We start from the raw sequence: 18,032 nt of genomic DNA, 5'->3' as shown, positions 1-18,032 counted from the left end.
ACACACACACACACACACAGTGTCCGTTGCACTGCAGAAGCCCTTAAAAGTCAACTTCGTGTGAGGAATGCGTCTGATGCGAGACAGATGCTTGTGTGAACAAACCTGCCATCTTCAGCACCACAACTAGACGTCTAATAAATCTACATTATGTGGGATCGTGATATAAACACACACACACACACAAGTGAGCCGAGCCGCAGCGTCCGATGATGGATGAGGATGAAGACGCTTCAAACCCAGAGAACAAGAAAACTGCCCTCATCGTCAGAGTAACCGTAGACACGGTATTAAAGGCACAGCACTGTCCGGCTTAAACTCCAGTTTTTAATATTGTTTATGTGTCTATGTGGTGTTTAATATGCTTTAAGACACACCATGTGTAAGTTCATAAGTCGACAGCATTGCTGAGTATTTCCTCCTTAAAACTGCAGTGAACCAAAGACAGTCTCAAAAACACGGTTTGAAATCGCTGGTGTTTCTGACGTCACAAACGACCTTGTAACCAATCAGATCAACGTGTGATCGTCAACCAGTGGATCTCTGAGCTGAGTGAGTGAGTGGAGGCGGGGCTCATCTGCATATTCATAGAGCCACGCATACTAAATGAGGCAAGGTGTCGAGTTACATTCAAGATATTTTAAGACATGAAGAAAAAAAACGTTGAAATATGTCATTCTGGTGATGAAAGAGTTTTAAGGGATAGAGTTATTGGACTTCAAGGCCCATTCACACCAAGAACGAGAACTATAAACATCCAGACTGCGCCTAAATCGACCATAGACCTGACACGAGCTTCAGTCATAGTCTAATCATCTCTAATAATCATAAAGCATAACCGCAGCGCCACGAGAACCAGACGACGCGGTTTATCAGAACACATGATGTTTACATCGTAGAAGCCTGAACCCTGCAGGATCTCTACTGTCATTCACAGAATATTATCAAGTGTAGCCCACTTCATAAACCTATAACAAACATTTATTTGGTCAGATTTTTCTTACTGTATAAATATGGCAAAATGTAATATTCTTTCTGAGCCTGGATAAGCAAATTTCTTCTTTGAAATAATGACATAGTGGAGAACGGCTCAACATAACACTTAGACTTTCTCAGTTCGTGTAAACCTACTCTTCAGAGTATTTATTGTTTCCCAGATTAATATCACACATCTAGCACAATTATGTGGTTTTGTTTCATCAATACAGTGTCGACTTTTTTCTTGATTTACCCCAAAAAGTGAAGTGATTGTAACATGACCATATGACAGATTAAAATGTTATCTGATAATCAAAAAAGATTACAAGACAAGCTAAAATATTTTGTCAATAAAATCCCATGCAACCAATTTGTAAAATCTACAATTAATATTTTAAAGGCGTTTCACCGCACTCACGATAAACAAGGTGCCAGGCAGACACAACTAAACAACTCAGAAAATAAATAAACTGTTTGCACACTTGAATCCTTTAAAGCAATTTTAATCGCCAAGCTTTCGGTCACAAGACCATCCTCAGGGCATACAAAAACTAAATGTCACATTCCATTTAACTGTGTTCAAAACACATCAGGACAATCAACAATAATAACCCACACCTGCAGAGGCCAGGTATGACCAGTTGTAGTCCAATAGTGGGAGTTGTAGTTTTAGGTGATCAACACTAACTCCACATAGTGAAAAAACAAAATGGAAAAAAGACAAAGAAAAATGAAAATTCACACTACAAGAAACCGACATAAGTATACATATACAAAAAATATATATAGAGGCGCATATATATATACACACACATTCATTCATGCTTACTATATAAGTATATGGAGACTGCAAAAACATCAGTAACAACTTCATAAACTGCAGTATTCAAGACTTATAGAAAACTTATAAAAGACCGTACAACTGTGACTATAGCATGACACTCATGTCAAAGTCCACATTTAAACCTTTAGGATGCAAGGCGTCCAGAGTATGAATCCAGTAAAGTTCCCTTTGGCATAGCACTTTATCAATATTGCCACCTCTAGGTAATTTAATCTGCTCAATTCCCTGAAAACGAAGAGAAGAAACTGAATGAGCAACCTCTGTAAAGTGACAGGCCACAGGGTAGTTAGGGTCGGCACGTCGAATCGAGCTTTTATGCTCACTGATCCTCTGTTTTAAACTATGTGTGGTCTTTCCCACATACACCATATCACAAGGGCATCTTAAAATGTAGACAACATTCTTAGTTTTACATGTAATAATGCCCTTCACATTGTAGCTCTTACCAGATCTAGGATGTTTAAAGTTATAGGTCTTGTGTGTGTTATTACATTGGGCACAATTCCCACAGGGATAGTTCCCATCCCTAAGGGGTGCTAAGAGTGTTTGGGTTGGGGCTGATCTTATACATGCTTTGACTAACCTATTGCGAAGGTTAGGGCCCCGTCTGGAAACAAACAAAGGTGGATCCTTAAATTTATCCTGAAGAGAAGAATCATCAGATATAAGGTGCCAATATGTCATTATGGTGTTTTTAATAATAAAGGATCTTGGAGTAAACGAAGTTATGCAGGAGATAGAGAATTTTTTGTCCTTTTTACAACTCTTTTTCAAAAGGTGTGATCGTGGTGTAGAGAGGGCAGTATTATAGGCCTCTTCAATACTTTTAGTGGGATAACCCCTGGTTAAAAATCTTTGTTTCATATCTATAGCATTTTCTTTAAACTCTTCAATTGAATGGCAAATACGTCTAAGTCTGTAAAATTGACTCTTCGGCAGGCCGTTTTTTATGGCACTGGGATGCGAGCTGCTTGCCAAAAGGAACGAATTGCGATCAGTCTCTTTACGATAGAGGGTTGTGGTTAATCTACCCTTATCTAGTTTGATCCACATGTCTAAGAAATGCACGCGTTTTGAGTCGGATTCTACACTGAATTTCAAATCAGGACCCATCCTATTGAGGTGAGTCGTGAATTCATTCAACTCATCCTGTGACCCTTTAAAAACACACAAGACATCATCCAAATATCTAAAATATCTAATGATATTACTCAGGAAGGGATTTCTATCCTCATTAAAAATAAACTGTTGTTCAATGAATCCAACATATAAATTAGCATAGCTGGGGGCAAAGGTACTCCCCGTACTTGTGCCTTTAACTTGGAGATAATATTCTCCCTGATGGAAAACAAAGAAGTTTAATCTGAGGATTGTTAATGCTAGATCACAGATAAACGTGCTGGGTGGATTCACACCCTCAGGACGATTCTGTAGGTAGTATTCTAGTGCTATAATACCTTGTTCGTGAGAAATATTGGTATATAGACTTTCTACATCAAACGTCGCTAAAATAGTATCAGGGGGGAGATCCTGGAGTTCAGAGATTTTATTAATAACATCCGTAGAATCTTGTACATAAGCTGGCAGATGTTTCACAAAAGGTTTGATGAAATAATCTACAAAATTTGATAATGGCTCTAATAGTGACTCATTACTAGCAACTATAGGTCTGCCCTTGGGTTTAATAAGGCTTTTGTGTATTTTAGGAAGCATATAGAAAACTGGAGTGACTGGATGTTGTCTATTAAGATAGATGAATTCTTATTTGGTTATCCAATTTTGTTCTATGGCTTTAGTCGTCATCTCACTAATCATTTTTTAAAAATCTATAGTGGGGTCACATTTGAGTTTCCTATAGAATGTTTCATCATTCAGTTGACGATATGCCTCAGTTACATAGTCAGTTGTATTAAGGATAACAATAGCCCCTCCCTTATCTGCTGGTTTTATTATAATATCTGTATCTTTAGAAAGCTCTTGAATGACATTTCTTTCATCCTGACACAAATTTTGCTGATGGGAGTAAGGTGTAGTCTGCATCTTGTCGAAAATCTCCTGTTCAACAACCCTACAAAATGTATCAATCGACGGGTGGTTTACATGAGGTACAAATGTGCTTTTAGGCTTAAACATAGGTTTCATTAAATCCTGGTTTTCATTCACAGTCCCAAATAGATATCTCAATTTTATCCTTCTGAAGAAAAGAAACAAATCAGTCTTAATTTCAAAAGAGTTTGTATAGCTGGTGGGAACAAAACTACAACTCCCACTATTGGACTACAACTGGTCATACCTGGCCTCTGCAGGTGTGGGTTATTATTGTTGATTGTCCTGATGTGTTTTGAACACAGTTAAATGGAATGTGACATTTAGTTTTTGTATGCCCTGAGGATGGTCTTGTGACCGAAAGCTTGGCGATTAAAATTGCTTTAAAGGATTCAAGTGTGCAGACAGTTTATTTATTTTCTGAGTAAAATCTACAATTAAACATTTTGTAATGTTTTAATCAAATTTGAGTAAATGATTGTAAATAAAGCATGTGAAGAGTGTGTTCTTGCGGTGCCACTGGTGTCCAGTATAACAGGAGAGCGTAAACCACAGACCAGTTCATCAGAACATCATGTGTTTACACCAGCGGCTCTGCTCTTGCTCTCCGCACACACACACACACACACACACACACTCTGAGGCCTGACTTACACACGGACAGCGTCAGGAACAGGAGACTCTGAGTGTGTGTGTATCACAGCGGAGGCTGAACACAACAGATCTGTCTTTATTTACTCAGATTCAGTGTGATATCCACATCTTTCATGCTCTCAAGCTTTACAGAACACAGATAAAGCCTCCTTTTATATTTATTACAAGAGCAACTGGAATATTCCTAAAATAATTCCCCCTTTGAGTTCCAGTGAAATGTGAGTGTCTGTTTTTTTGTGAGTAAATAATGATGGATTGCTCATGTGCATTTATTGCATGAAAAAAAAAAAACGCAACAGAAGTTGAAATATGCATAAATAAAAGAATAAGACTTGAGAAAGAGCTGAAACCCCTCAGTCTCCATCGGCTAGAAGACATGAGAACCGCTGTGCTACGCGCTCGATCACACACACACACACGGTCACACACACGCCACGGTCACACACACGCCACGGTCACACACACGCCACGGTCACACCGGCACTGAGAGAGAGTGGCGATACGGACACTGTGAACTGCAAATGCAAGACAATTAGCTTTAAACATAACAAACGTAAATTGCATTTTCATATGCAAATAAAGTCAAAATATGGGATATTTTGAATGAATCTGGAAAAAGATGAGCATATTCCAGCAGGAAGTTCTGACTAAGAGTCATACGCTGGGTTTCTGATTACTGATCGACCGATATATCGGCCGGCCGATATATCGGCCCGATATTTGCGTTTTTTACGTGTATCGGAATCGGCCGATACGCGGCTGCTGCGTTCGCCGATAGTTTTTTCCCGGCATTATTTATAGACAGGCGTCCACGGGCAGCTCTGTGCTGCTGGAGACGCTGCAGTTCACGTGCAGACCCTGCACTGCCCCTCCCCCACTAGCAGAGTGCAACCTGCGCTTCAAGATAACGGTAACTTTTAAACTTTCAAAGCATCTTTTAACTGTTTGACTGCTGAAATATTGTCAAACACTTTGAAAATGGAAACACGTTGCTTTATAACTGTTATGTGGTTGCAACTATATAGCTAAGCAAGTTTGTGGGTCCAAATGGAAAACGCGAATGACTCGTCTATAAAACTGCTTGCTTGCGTACGGTATTTAGGGAGCTGCAAATAGCTGTAGGCTATCCGTTCAGTATGCATTAGGGCTGTCAATGAATATTCTAAATACGAATATACACTCACCGGACACTTTATTAGGTACCCCATGCTAGTAACGGGTTGGACCCCCTTTTGCCTTCAGAACTGCCTCAATTCTTCGTGGCATAGATTCAACAAGGTGCTGGAAGCATTCCTCAGGGAGTTTGGTCCATATTGACATGATGGCATCACACAGTTGCCGCAGATTTGTCGGCTGCACATCCATGATGCGAATCTCCCGTTCCACCACATCCCAAAGATGCTCTATTGGGTTGAGATCTGGTGACTGTGGAGGCCATTTTAGTACAGTGAACTCATTGTCATGTTCAAGAAACCAATTTGAAATGATTAGAGCTTTGTGACATGGTGGAAGTAGCCATCAGAGGATGGGTACATGGTGGCCATAAAGGGATGGACATGGTCAGAAACAATGCTCAGGTAGGCCGTGGCATTTAAACGATGCCCAATTGGCACTAAGGGGCCTAAAGTGTGCCAGGAAAACATCCCCCACACCATTACACCACCACCACCAGCCTGCACAGTGGTAACAAGGCATGATGGTTCCATGTTCTCATTCTGTTTACGCCAAATTCTGACTCTAACATCTGAATGTCTCAACAGAAATAGAGACTCATCAGACCAGGCAACATTTTTCCAGTCTTCAACTGTTCAATTTTGGTGAGCTCTTGCAAATTGTAGCCTCTTTTTCCTATTTGTAGTGGAGATGAGTGGTACCCGGTGGAGTCTTCTGCTGTTGTAGCCCATCCGCCTCAAGGTTGTGCGTGTTGTGGCTTCACAAATGCTTTGCTGCATACCTCGGTTGTAACGAGTGGTTATTTCAGTCACTGTTGCCCTTCTATCAGCTCGAACCAGTCTGGCCATTCTCCTCTGACCTCTGGCATCAACAAGGCATTTCCGCCCACAGAACTGCCGCTCACTGGATGTTTTTTCTTTTTCGGACCATTCTCTGTAAACCCTAGAGATGGTTGTGCGTGAAAATCCCAGTAGATTAGCAGTTTCTGAAATACTCAGACCAGCCCTTCTGGCACCAACAATCATGCCACGTTCAAAGTCACTCAAATCAACTTTCTTCCCCATACTGATGCTTGGTTTGAACTGCAGGAGATTGTCTTGACCATGTCTACATGCCTAAATGCACTGAGTTGCCGCCATGTGATTGGCTGCTTAGAAATTAAGTGTTAATGAGCAGTTGGACAGGTGTACCTAATAAAGTGGCCGGTGAGTGTATATTTGACTAGTTTAAAAAAAACTGAATTTTGAAGGTGAAAATTAATATTCGAATGTGGAAAAACACGCCCGCGGTAGCAGACTAACGTTACCACAGCACAGCTCGCTCGGAGCGCTCAGTGTCGGTTCTATGTACTGTGAAACTTCAATTAATGTATTTGTTTCAATCACTGAATGAAGCCTGCTATATACCTTAAATTGCTTGCACAAAACTCTTGATCAGCACTCAACATTTGTTTGTTGTTGTTCATTTAAACCGGTATGCGCGGAGAGCGTGAGGGTGAGTGCGAGAGAGAGAGAGAGTGCGCCTGCGAGTCCGGGCGAGCCAGAGTGAGCTCTGCGGTCTTGGCCATTAGTTGATTTACTCGGTTTTTTTGTAGTAATACGTTGTCAAATATGTTTCAACTCAAATAAGCTACTTAATACTAGTAGTTATGTCTCTTTGTATTAATTTGTCCTGTTATTGACGTAATGCATTGACCAAATGCACGACGATATGTTCAAATATGTTTTTTTGAAGGGAATATACAAACGCCATTTGAGCAATTTTGACAGCCCTAGTATGCGTACGGTAGCTGTTACGAACACTGGTCATAGGATTAAGTAATACCAACGTTCTTCTGTGCTTTTTGTGGGAGATTTATTCAGCGACCACCTGGCTGAGGTTTGGACGCGTGTGGTGTGTGTCTCCCTCGCCATCGCAGTGATATTAGAGACTAGACATGCTCATTTTATTTTATGTACAAAAATTTAAACCATGGCAGTAAATAGTTTGTTACTTTTAAAATGAAGTACAGTGTGCACTGTGCACTTTATTATGCTGGTTGCTACTGTGTGCAATAATGTAATTATTTTATTTATGCTTAAATATTTATTTTCAGCAGTGAACTTTTTTTTTGTTCTACCTCATGTTTTTAATATTTGTTAAATATAGTTTATCTACTTGTTCTTGTTCTACCTCACATGTTTTTACTATTTGTTAAATATTGTTTTTTTACGTTAAATAAATGTTACTTTTATTAAATTGAGACCTGTAACATTTGTTAACATCATGTCATTTTTGAAAATGACATGATGTAAATTGAGGGAGCAAAATGTATCGGCTCCAAATATCGGCTCAAGAAAATCAGCAGCCCGTATCGGTCATCGGCTAAGGCTGATGGGAAAAAAATCGGTATCGGCACTAAAAAATCCATATCGGTCGATCCCTATTTCTGATGCATGAGAGATGCAGAAAATACTCTTTTATTTTTGAACATTTGTAGTCACTGTAGTTCCCATTCCTGAGCCCATAACATCTACAGTGATCTCTACATCTGATGGACATCTACAGTGATCTCTACATCTGTTGGACATCTACAGTGATCTCTACATCTGATGGACATCTACAGTGATCTCTACATCTGATGGACATCTACAGTGATCTCTACATCTGATGGACATCTACAGTGATCTCTACATCTGATGGACATCTACAGTGATCTCTACATCTGATGGACATCTACAGTGATCTCTACATCTGATGGACATCTACAGTGATCTCTACATCTGATGGACATCTACAGTGATCTCTACATCTGATGGACATCTACAGTGATCTCTACATCTGATGGACATCTACAGTGATCTCTACATCTGATGGACATCTACAGTGATCTCTACATCTGATGGACATCTACAGTGATCTCTACATCTGATGGACATCTACAGTGATCTCTACATCTGATGGACATCTACAGTGATCTCTACATCTGATGGACATCTACAGTGATCTCTACATCTGATGGACATCTACAGTGATCTCTACATCTGATGGACATCTACAGTGATCTCTACATCTGATGGACATCTAGAGTGATCTCTACATCTGATGGACATCTAGAGTGATCTCTACATCTGATGGACATCTACAGTGATCTCTACATCTGTTGGACATCTACAGTGATCTCTACATCTGATGGACATCTACAGTGATCTCTACATCTGATGGACATCTACAGTGATCTCTACATCTGATGGACATCTACAGTGATCTCTACATCTGATGGACATCTACAGTGATCTCTACATCTGATGGACATCTACAGTGATCTCTACATCTGATGGACATCTACAGTGATCTCTACATCTGATGGACATCTACAGTGATCTCTACATCTGATGGACATCTACAGTGATCTCTACATCTGATGGACATCTAGAGTGATCTCTACATCTGATGGACATCTAGAGTGATCTCTACATCTGATGGACATCTACAGTGATCTCTACATCTGTTGGACATCTACAGTGATCTCTACATCTGTTGGACATCTACAGTGATCTCTACATCTGATGGACATCTACAGTGATCTCTACATCTGATGGACATCTACAGTGATCTCTACATCTGATGGACATCTACAGTGATCTCTACATCTGATGGACATCTACAGTGATCTCTACATCTGATGGACATCTACAGTGATCTCTACATCTGTTGGACATCTACAGTGATCTCTACATCTGTTGGACATCTACAGTGATCTCTACATCTGATGGACATCTACAGTGATCTCTACATCTGATGGACATCTACAGTGATCTCTACATCTGATGGACATCTACAGTGATCTCTACATCTGATGGACATCTACAGTGATCTCTACATCTGATGGACATCTACAGTGATCTCTACATCTGATGGACATCTACAGTGATCTCTACATCTGATGGACATCTACAGTGATCTCTACATCTGATGGACATCTAGAGTGATCTCTACATCTGATGGACATCTAGAGTGATCTCTACATCTGATGGACATCTAGAGTGTAGATGGACATCTACAGTGATCTCTACATCTGATGGACATCTACAGTGATCTCTACATCTGTTGGACATCTACAGTGATCTCTACATCTGATGGACATCTACAGTGATCTCTACATCTGATGGACATCTACAGTGATCTCTACATCTGATGGACATCTACAGTGATCTCTACATCTGTTGGACATCTACAGTGATCTCTACATCTGATGGACATCTACAGTGATCTCTACATCTGATGGACATCTACAGTGATCTCTACATCTGATGGACATCTAGAGTGATCTCTACATCTGATGGACATCTAGAGTGATCTCTACATCTGATGGACATCTACAGTGATCTCTACATCTGATGGACATCTACAGTGATCTCTACATCTGATGGACATCTACAGTGATCTCTACATCTGATGGACATCTACAGTGATCTCTACATCTGATGGACATCTACAGTGATCTCTACATCTGATGGACATCTACAGTGATCTCTACATCTGATGGACATCTACAGTGATCTCTACATCTGATGGACATCTACAGTGATCTCTACATCTGATGGACATCTACAGTGATCTCTACATCTGATGGACATCTACAGTGATCTCTACATCTGATGGACATCTACAGTGATCTCTACATCTGATGGACATCTACAGTGATCTCTACATCTGTTGGACATCTACAGTGATCTCTACATCTGATGGACATCTACAGTGATCTCTACATCTGTTGGACATCTACAGTGATCTCTACATCTGATGGACATCTACAGTGATCTCTACATCTGATGGACATCTACAGTGATCTCTACATCTGATGGACATCTACAGTGATCTCTACATCTGATGGACATCTACAGTGATCTCTACATCTGATGGACATCTACAGTGATCTCTACATCTGTTGGACATCTACAGTGATCTCTACATCTGTTGGACATCTACAGTGATCTCTACATCTGATGGACATCTACAGTGATCTCTACATCTGATGGACATCTACAGTGATCTCTACATCTGATGGACATCTACAGTGATCTCTACATCTGATGGACATCTACAGTGATCTCTACATCTGATGGACATCTACAGTGATCTCTACATCTGATGGACATCTACAGTGATCTCTACATCTGATGGACATCTACAGTGATCTCTACATCTGATGGACATCTACAGTGATCTCTACATCTGATGGACATCTACAGTGATCTCTACATCTGATGGACATCTACAGTGATCTCTACATCTGTTGGACATCTACAGTGATCTCTACATCTGATGGACATCTACAGTGATCTCTACATCTGATGGACATCTACAGTGATCTCTACATCTGATGGACATCTACAGTGATCTCTACATCTGATGGACATCTACAGTGATCTCTACATCTGATGGACATCTACAGTGATCTCTACATCTGTTGGACATCTACAGTGATCTCTACATCTGATGGACATCTACAGTGATCTCTACATCTGATGGACATCTACAGTGATGGATCTCTACTTCTGTTGGACAACATCTACAGTGATCTCTACATCTGATGGACATCTACAGTGATCTCTACATCTGTTGGACATCTACAGTGATCTCTACATCTGATGGACATCTACAGTGATCTCTACATCTGATGGACATCTACAGTGATCTCTACATCTGATGGACATCTACAGTGATCTCTACATCTGTTGGACATCTACAGTGATCTCTACATCTGTTGGACATCTACAGTGATCTCTACATCTGATGGACATCTACAGTGATCTCTACATCTGTTGGACATCTACAGTGATCTCTACATCTGATGGACATCTACAGTGATCTCTACATCTGATGGACATCTACAGTGATGGATCCCTACTTCTGTTGGACAACATCTACAGTGATCTCTACATCTGATGGACATCTACAGTGATCTCTACATCTGTTGGACATCTACAGTGATCTCTACATCTGATGGACATCTACAGTGATCTCTACATCTGATGGACATCTACAGTGATCTCTACATCTGATGGACATCTACAGTGATCTCTACTTCTGTTGGACAACATCTACAGAACCTCATCAGGCTGTGGCATAAATCATCTTATAATCGTGATTATGATTTCTGCTTCTCATAGCATGCGATATTTCCCACTGGTTATTTATATATTACTGTAATAAATCCAAACATGAATCTCGACTGTATCGTTTGCAGTTGTGGTTGCTAAATAAATGCACTGTGCCACAACACAAGTTAACTGTTGTTGTCGCTTTAATCGGAAACATCAACATAGAAATGAGAACGTAAATATCAACGTTATAAAATGAAGCAAAATTACTCAACTTTTCTGATAGTTCCCATCATGCACTGGGGCTTGAATAATTAACGAGGTTGATTTGTCACTGTTTTCATTGCTATTCTTGTCAGGATTAGCAACTGGCCATTTTGTGACATTTGGAGTTCAATTTCTACTCAAAATTACTCAAACACAAAAACAATCCATCAAATGTTTCCATCATTGTGTATTGAGGTCTCTGCGTTCACATGACACGTAACTTCTGATATGTAGATATGGTGTCTCACACAATATTGTATTAATTAGATGTTTCTAAGTAAATCATATAGGCCTACTTTAAAAGTGTGGTTTAATTCGATGTTATATTGTGCGAGTGAAATGTATTGCAAAGGAAACTTCAGCTAAATAGATATTACTCAACCTTTTACTAGCCAAGTTAAAATTACTTATTTTCTTTGTTACCTTCACTTAACTTAGTTAAGTAGAGTTTACTTAATTCCATATGTGGAATTTACTTATGCATGCAAAAACTTGCCAAAGAAAAATTAAGTAAATTTTACTTATTGTTTTTCTCAGTGTAGAAAATCAAAGCCGTATGTGTAACTAAGATGTGTCCAAGCTTGGAGTTGATATCACAAGAATTGAGCCGCTCAAAGGTTTTAAAGTTTAAGCCTTCCAATGACCCCTAATTAACGATGATGACTGAAATATGTGATGGGGACGAGCGCCACATGACAGTCACCGGCTCATCCTCCAGGTCTGGGTGACGTGGGGTTACAGGACCAGCTCTATTTCTGGCTGAACTATTTATTTTCAGATCTGTGGTGTGTGTGGGTTGATAACAAAAGCAGGAATGTGGAGTTACAGCTCATACAGTCACACCCTATGCCGGGACCGAACCGCACGGCGGAAGAACATCAAACATCTGATAAAGCAACATCATTAACACAACACATGCGTCACAACCAGTGTAGTCTGATTCAGAAGTGCACAATGCATTTTAAAGTTCTTTTAACATTCCAATACGTTAGACAAACTACAGGTGAAGCTCGAAAAATTAGAATATCGTGCAAAAGTTCATTTATTTCAGTAATTCAACTTAAAAGGTGAAACTAATATATTATATAGACTCATTACATGCAAAGTGAGATATTCAAGCCTTTATTTGTTATAATTTTGATGATTATGGCTTACAGCTTATGAAAACCTTTTCAATTTGGGGTTTTCATAATCTGTAATCCATAATCATCACAATTATGACAAATAAAGGCTTGAAATATCTCAATTTGCATGTAATGAGTCTATATAATATATTAGTTTCAGCTGTAGGTGTTTTTACCACACAATGCTGAGCTACAGGTATTAGCTAGCTAGTCACAACTGTTTCCAAAAACCTTAGTAACTGTGTTGCACATCCGCCATCAGACCACATTAGTTCAACAACACGTGTGTGTTCAGTGAGGTCATCCAGATAGTGGAGTATTAACTTCTGCTAATGAGTCGGTTCCGGGTCGTAATAATGTAAACGTACTGATGTCGATAACAGAACTGGCAACTTCACTATTTTAGTTCTCCGTTATTTTGCTTTCTGTTTTATTTGTTGATTTAGTTGACAATCAGAAGAGTGTGTGGGCGGAGTCTCTCTGCAAGCGCACTGCATTCACAACCAAATCAATCAAAACTCACAGCCAATCAGAAGAGCGTGTGGGCGGAGTCTCTCTGCAAGCGCACTGCATTCACAACCAAATCAATCAAAACTCACAGCCAATCAGAAGAGCGTGTGGGCGGAGTCTCTCTGCAAGCGCACTGCATTCACAACCAAATCAATCAAAACTCACAGCCAATCAGAAGAGCGTGTGGGCGGAGTCTCTCTGCAAGCGCACTGCATTCACAACCAAATCAATCAAAACTCACAGCCAATCAGAAGAGCGTGTGGGCGGAGTCTCTCTGCAAGCGCACTGCATTCACAACCAAATCAATCAAAACTCACAGCCAATCAGAAGAGCGTGTGGGCGGAGTCTCTCTGCAAGCGCACTGCATTCACAACCAAATCAATCAAAACTCACAGCCAATCAGAAGAGCGTGTGGGCGGAGTCTCTCTGCAAGCGCACTGCATTCACAACCAAATCAATCCAAAATCACAGCCAATCAGAAGAGCGTGTGGGCGGAGTCTCTCTGCAAGCACACTGCATTCACAACCAAATCAATCAAAACTCACAGCCAATCAGAAGAGTGTGTGGGCGGAGTCTCTCTGCAAGCGCACTGCATTCACAACCAAATAAATCAAAACTCACAGCCAATCAGAAGAGCGTGTGGGCGGAGTCTCTCTGCAAGCACACTGCATTCACAACCAAATAAATCAAAACTCACAGCCAATCAGAAGAGTGTGTGGGCGGAGTCTCTCTGCAAGCGCACTGCATTCGCAACCAAATCAATCAAACTCACAGCCAATCAGAAGAGTGTGTGGGCGGAGTCTCTCTGAAAGCGCACTAGAAAACCAAATACATAAGTACATTTCAAAATGTATAAATATTTCACCATACAAAATTATTAAAAACGAGACTAAAACGATCTTAATATTCATTGTTCACTTCTCATATTACTATCATTGATAAGCACGAGTAAGCTTGGGGGGGAACATGATAAACCCAATGTTCATTCAGCTGATCTAAAGAACGATGAATTGTCACCGCCCGCATGACAGAGAACAGTCAACACACGGCTGAACCACACCTTTACTACTGAGGGGAAATACACAAGCTTTTGAAATATATATTCATACATAAATCCAAGGATGCAGAACAGAAATGAAAGGTCTAAAACTACAACGAAACAAAACACTAAGCAAAGGACTGCATTTACATTGGCACATATTATATGTCTCTGCTTCGTCACCTTCTTTGTTTGCTGACCAATAAAAACATTTCTCCTGACCTTCTAAACACAACTGCTGTCCTTTCAATGAACGCTTTTCAGACATCAAAATTAAACATGTTTTCGACATGCACTCTTAAAAATGAAGGTTCAAAGGTCACAGTAATGCCATAGAGATGATCAGTTATTACAAGAACCAATTGTACTTTAGTGTGTAGAACATTTTAATAATCTAATGGAATGATTGCATTGATGTTAAAGGATCTTAAAACCATCAAAACCAATGATGAACTTATGTAATACCATGGTATTCTTCGCCCACTTTCAGGTATTTATTTCAGTACTTTATGCATATCTGAAACATGCAGTTACAGTGCCATGTAATCATCATCTGACGCCATTACTGTACCATAGCATTATCATAGTGCTTCTTGTAAAAGCGATTCCCAAACAAAACACAGCCCAAAAAACAATGACTCGCCATTCCAATGAAGGAAACACAAATAAGCATCACAGTTTCGGACACAGGCTAGTGCCATATTGTGCAAAACACATAAAGCCACATGTACCATCATGGTGTTGTTTGAGGTAACGTAATCACTGATATACACTGTACACTTATATATTCTCGATAAACACGTGGAATGTATGAAAATACCATGATTTACCACCACTAATAGCACCACACTATATAAAATGCTGAGTTGGTTCATCTCGTGTTTGGGTCAAATATGGACAAACCCTTAACAGTTTAACATATAAACCAACGGTTGGGTTTAAAAGTCCATATTTGACCCAAACATGGGATGAAACAACCCAGCATTTTATATAGTGGTACTTTTCCATAAGGGAACCATCAGTGTGCGCTGCTCAAATAAACAAAGCACAATATATATATATTACAGTAAACACCAAACATGACAATAAATGTATAAATATGTAAATAAATGTATAAATATGGGTTTATTAGCAAGAGCGCGTGATTGCTCTTGTAAAACCTAGTCATTTACTGATAGCATTGATTGTTTCTTGACTGATTATGGGAGATATAATCAATATATGTTTCAGAATTATCTTTACAAGCAAAACAGGCAAATTAAACAATATAAAAAAAGAAGTAAACCGTTTTTTTATATGCATGGCCGCGACACCGTTATATGAATCAGCCGTCGCACAAAACACATCATATCGTGTCGTTGTTTCATCTTACCTGTCGACAACATTAATGCTTCACCGGCCCAGCGATTAATGCGCTAATACAGGCTTACGAGCGGTTATTACTGCGATGCGATGCGATGCGATGCGATGGACGCGCGCGTCAGTAACGCCACTGGACAACATCCATCAGGCCGAAGCTTCCGCGTCACCTCGCGTTGTGTATCCGCAAATAATTCCACACGAAAACAAAAACCATCTATAAATCATCGAAATGAAAACACATCGCGCTAGTCAAGCTAGCAGTGCGGGTTAATCGTGGACACGCCCACGCCCCTGCTTCCCGTGCCGTATGCAAATTTACCAACCGTACTATGGCGAGAGATAGGCTCATGAATATTAATGAGGTGACGCTCCAGGAAGGTTACCAGGCAACGCTTGATTAATATTCATGCGCTAATCCTTCGCCGTAGTCGGATTCATAATTGTTTGGCTATAGTGCGTCATTAAATTAATGTTCTTGTTTTAAATGATTGTCTTTATGATGCAGGTTGCGTATAACTAGCATATGGGGAACCTTAGTATACTTGATTAGTAAATCAATATTCTTGATAGTGAAATCCTGATTTGAAACAGGACAGTGCGCATGCGCGAATAGCTGAGATTGCGCCCCCACTATATGGTCCGCGTGAGCCATCTTGTTGTCGTTCCAAATGCTACACCGATGATCACTTCATATTATAGATAAGTGTGCATTTCATTATTACACTTATTACAGACATTTTTAGTAATCAGCAAACAGACGTTCTCGGAACTTTAGCTAACTTTCTGGCAAGGGTTTCTCAACAAACGTTCATAACGTTAGTAGATTGTTCGCTCAAAGTTAAGCTATTTGGTTTAATAACGTTATTTAATAATGTTCTTAAAACGTTATTTAAATATTGCTCAGGAAACGTTTAATTTTCTGAAATATTTTAGTTGGACGTTAGAACGTTTTTTGAATGTTGCTATTTGTTCAGAGAACATTCAAAAGTAACGTTCCCGTAATGGTTGCAGAATTATAAAACATAATAATTTATCCTAACATTCACATATATATATTATATATTATTATATATTTTTTTTTTACTGGACATTTTGAACGATCAGTTTCATCTGCATAGTGAGCTATTTTGTAACTTAATATTTGTTTAAACTTGATACTGGGAGATATGTAAATATGAAAGCTCGGGCATGTCTTTGTTTTAATGGACAAAATAAGAGAAAACCAAGAAATATACGAAAGGAAGCTTTCTAGAAATATAATTAAATACAGTATCCAAGTAAAGAAACACATTTATAAGCTTATATCCTCTCAGAATTACTAAACTTCACATGCTGCTATTTGGAAACCAAGTGAATGGATTGAATATGTCTCATGTGTTCGTTCTGCAGCAGCTAAAGATGGCGCTCACCTTCACATTTTGACGTGAAGCTACATTTAAAAACCATGAAAAGCTGCGCTAAACTTGTGTCCTGGAGGAAACAGCAGCAAAATGAGGCAAAAACACTTGGTTCGTATATCCTTTATTTGGAAAAAAAATTTTATTTGACATTGAAATATGTCTAACGCTGTCTATGACGTTAGACTGAGAAGCATTTCATACTCAACTACATCTTTCTTGTGGATTCAGGAGTTTGGTTCATTTGGCAAAAAACCCTCAAAGTCATTGGCACTAAAACTAAAAAACTATTTAAACTCCCCCTGTAGTCAATAACTGTATCTCTAAAACTCATCTTTGATCACCAAAATTACATATTTGTCTTAAAATATCTCGTAACTCGACACCCTCGCCTCGCGGTTCAATGAATATGCAGATGAGCCCCGCCTCCACTCACTCACTCAGCTCAGAGATCCACTGGTTGACGATCACACGTTGATCTGATTGGTTACAAGGTCGTTTGTGACGTCAGAAACACCAGCGATTTCAAACCGTGTTTTTGAGACTGTCTTT

General features: G+C 39.6%; 1 protein-coding gene across 4 annotated transcripts in view; it reads right to left on the bottom strand.

Annotated features, from left to right (window-relative positions):
* The window catches only part of mib2 (MIB E3 ubiquitin protein ligase 2), a 97,303-nt gene extending 80,968 nt beyond the window's left edge, over positions 1 to 16,335 (bottom strand). For 2 of the 4 annotated variants that reach the window (XM_056240437.1, XM_056240438.1), the window contains exon 1: positions 16,094 to 16,335. In XM_056240437.1, the coding sequence (XP_056096412.1) occupies positions 16,094 to 16,106 (13 nt within the window). In that variant the 5' untranslated portion in view covers positions 16,107 to 16,335. The remainder of the gene's footprint in view (positions 1 to 16,093) is intronic. The other 2 variants (XM_056240441.1, XM_056240436.1) reach the window with 1 other exon arrangement.
* Positions 16,336 to 18,032: the final 1,697 nt, after the last annotated feature.

Source organism: Rhinichthys klamathensis, unplaced genomic scaffold (genome assembly GCF_029890125.1).
Source record: "Rhinichthys klamathensis goyatoka isolate OS25496 unplaced genomic scaffold, OSU_Roscu_1.1 h1tg000599l_1, whole genome shotgun sequence".
In the NCBI taxonomy this organism is placed as follows: domain Eukaryota; kingdom Metazoa; phylum Chordata; class Actinopteri; order Cypriniformes; family Leuciscidae; genus Rhinichthys; species Rhinichthys klamathensis.
Note: the sequence above shows the minus strand (reverse complement) of the source record. Positions and strands in the feature narration are given on the sequence as shown.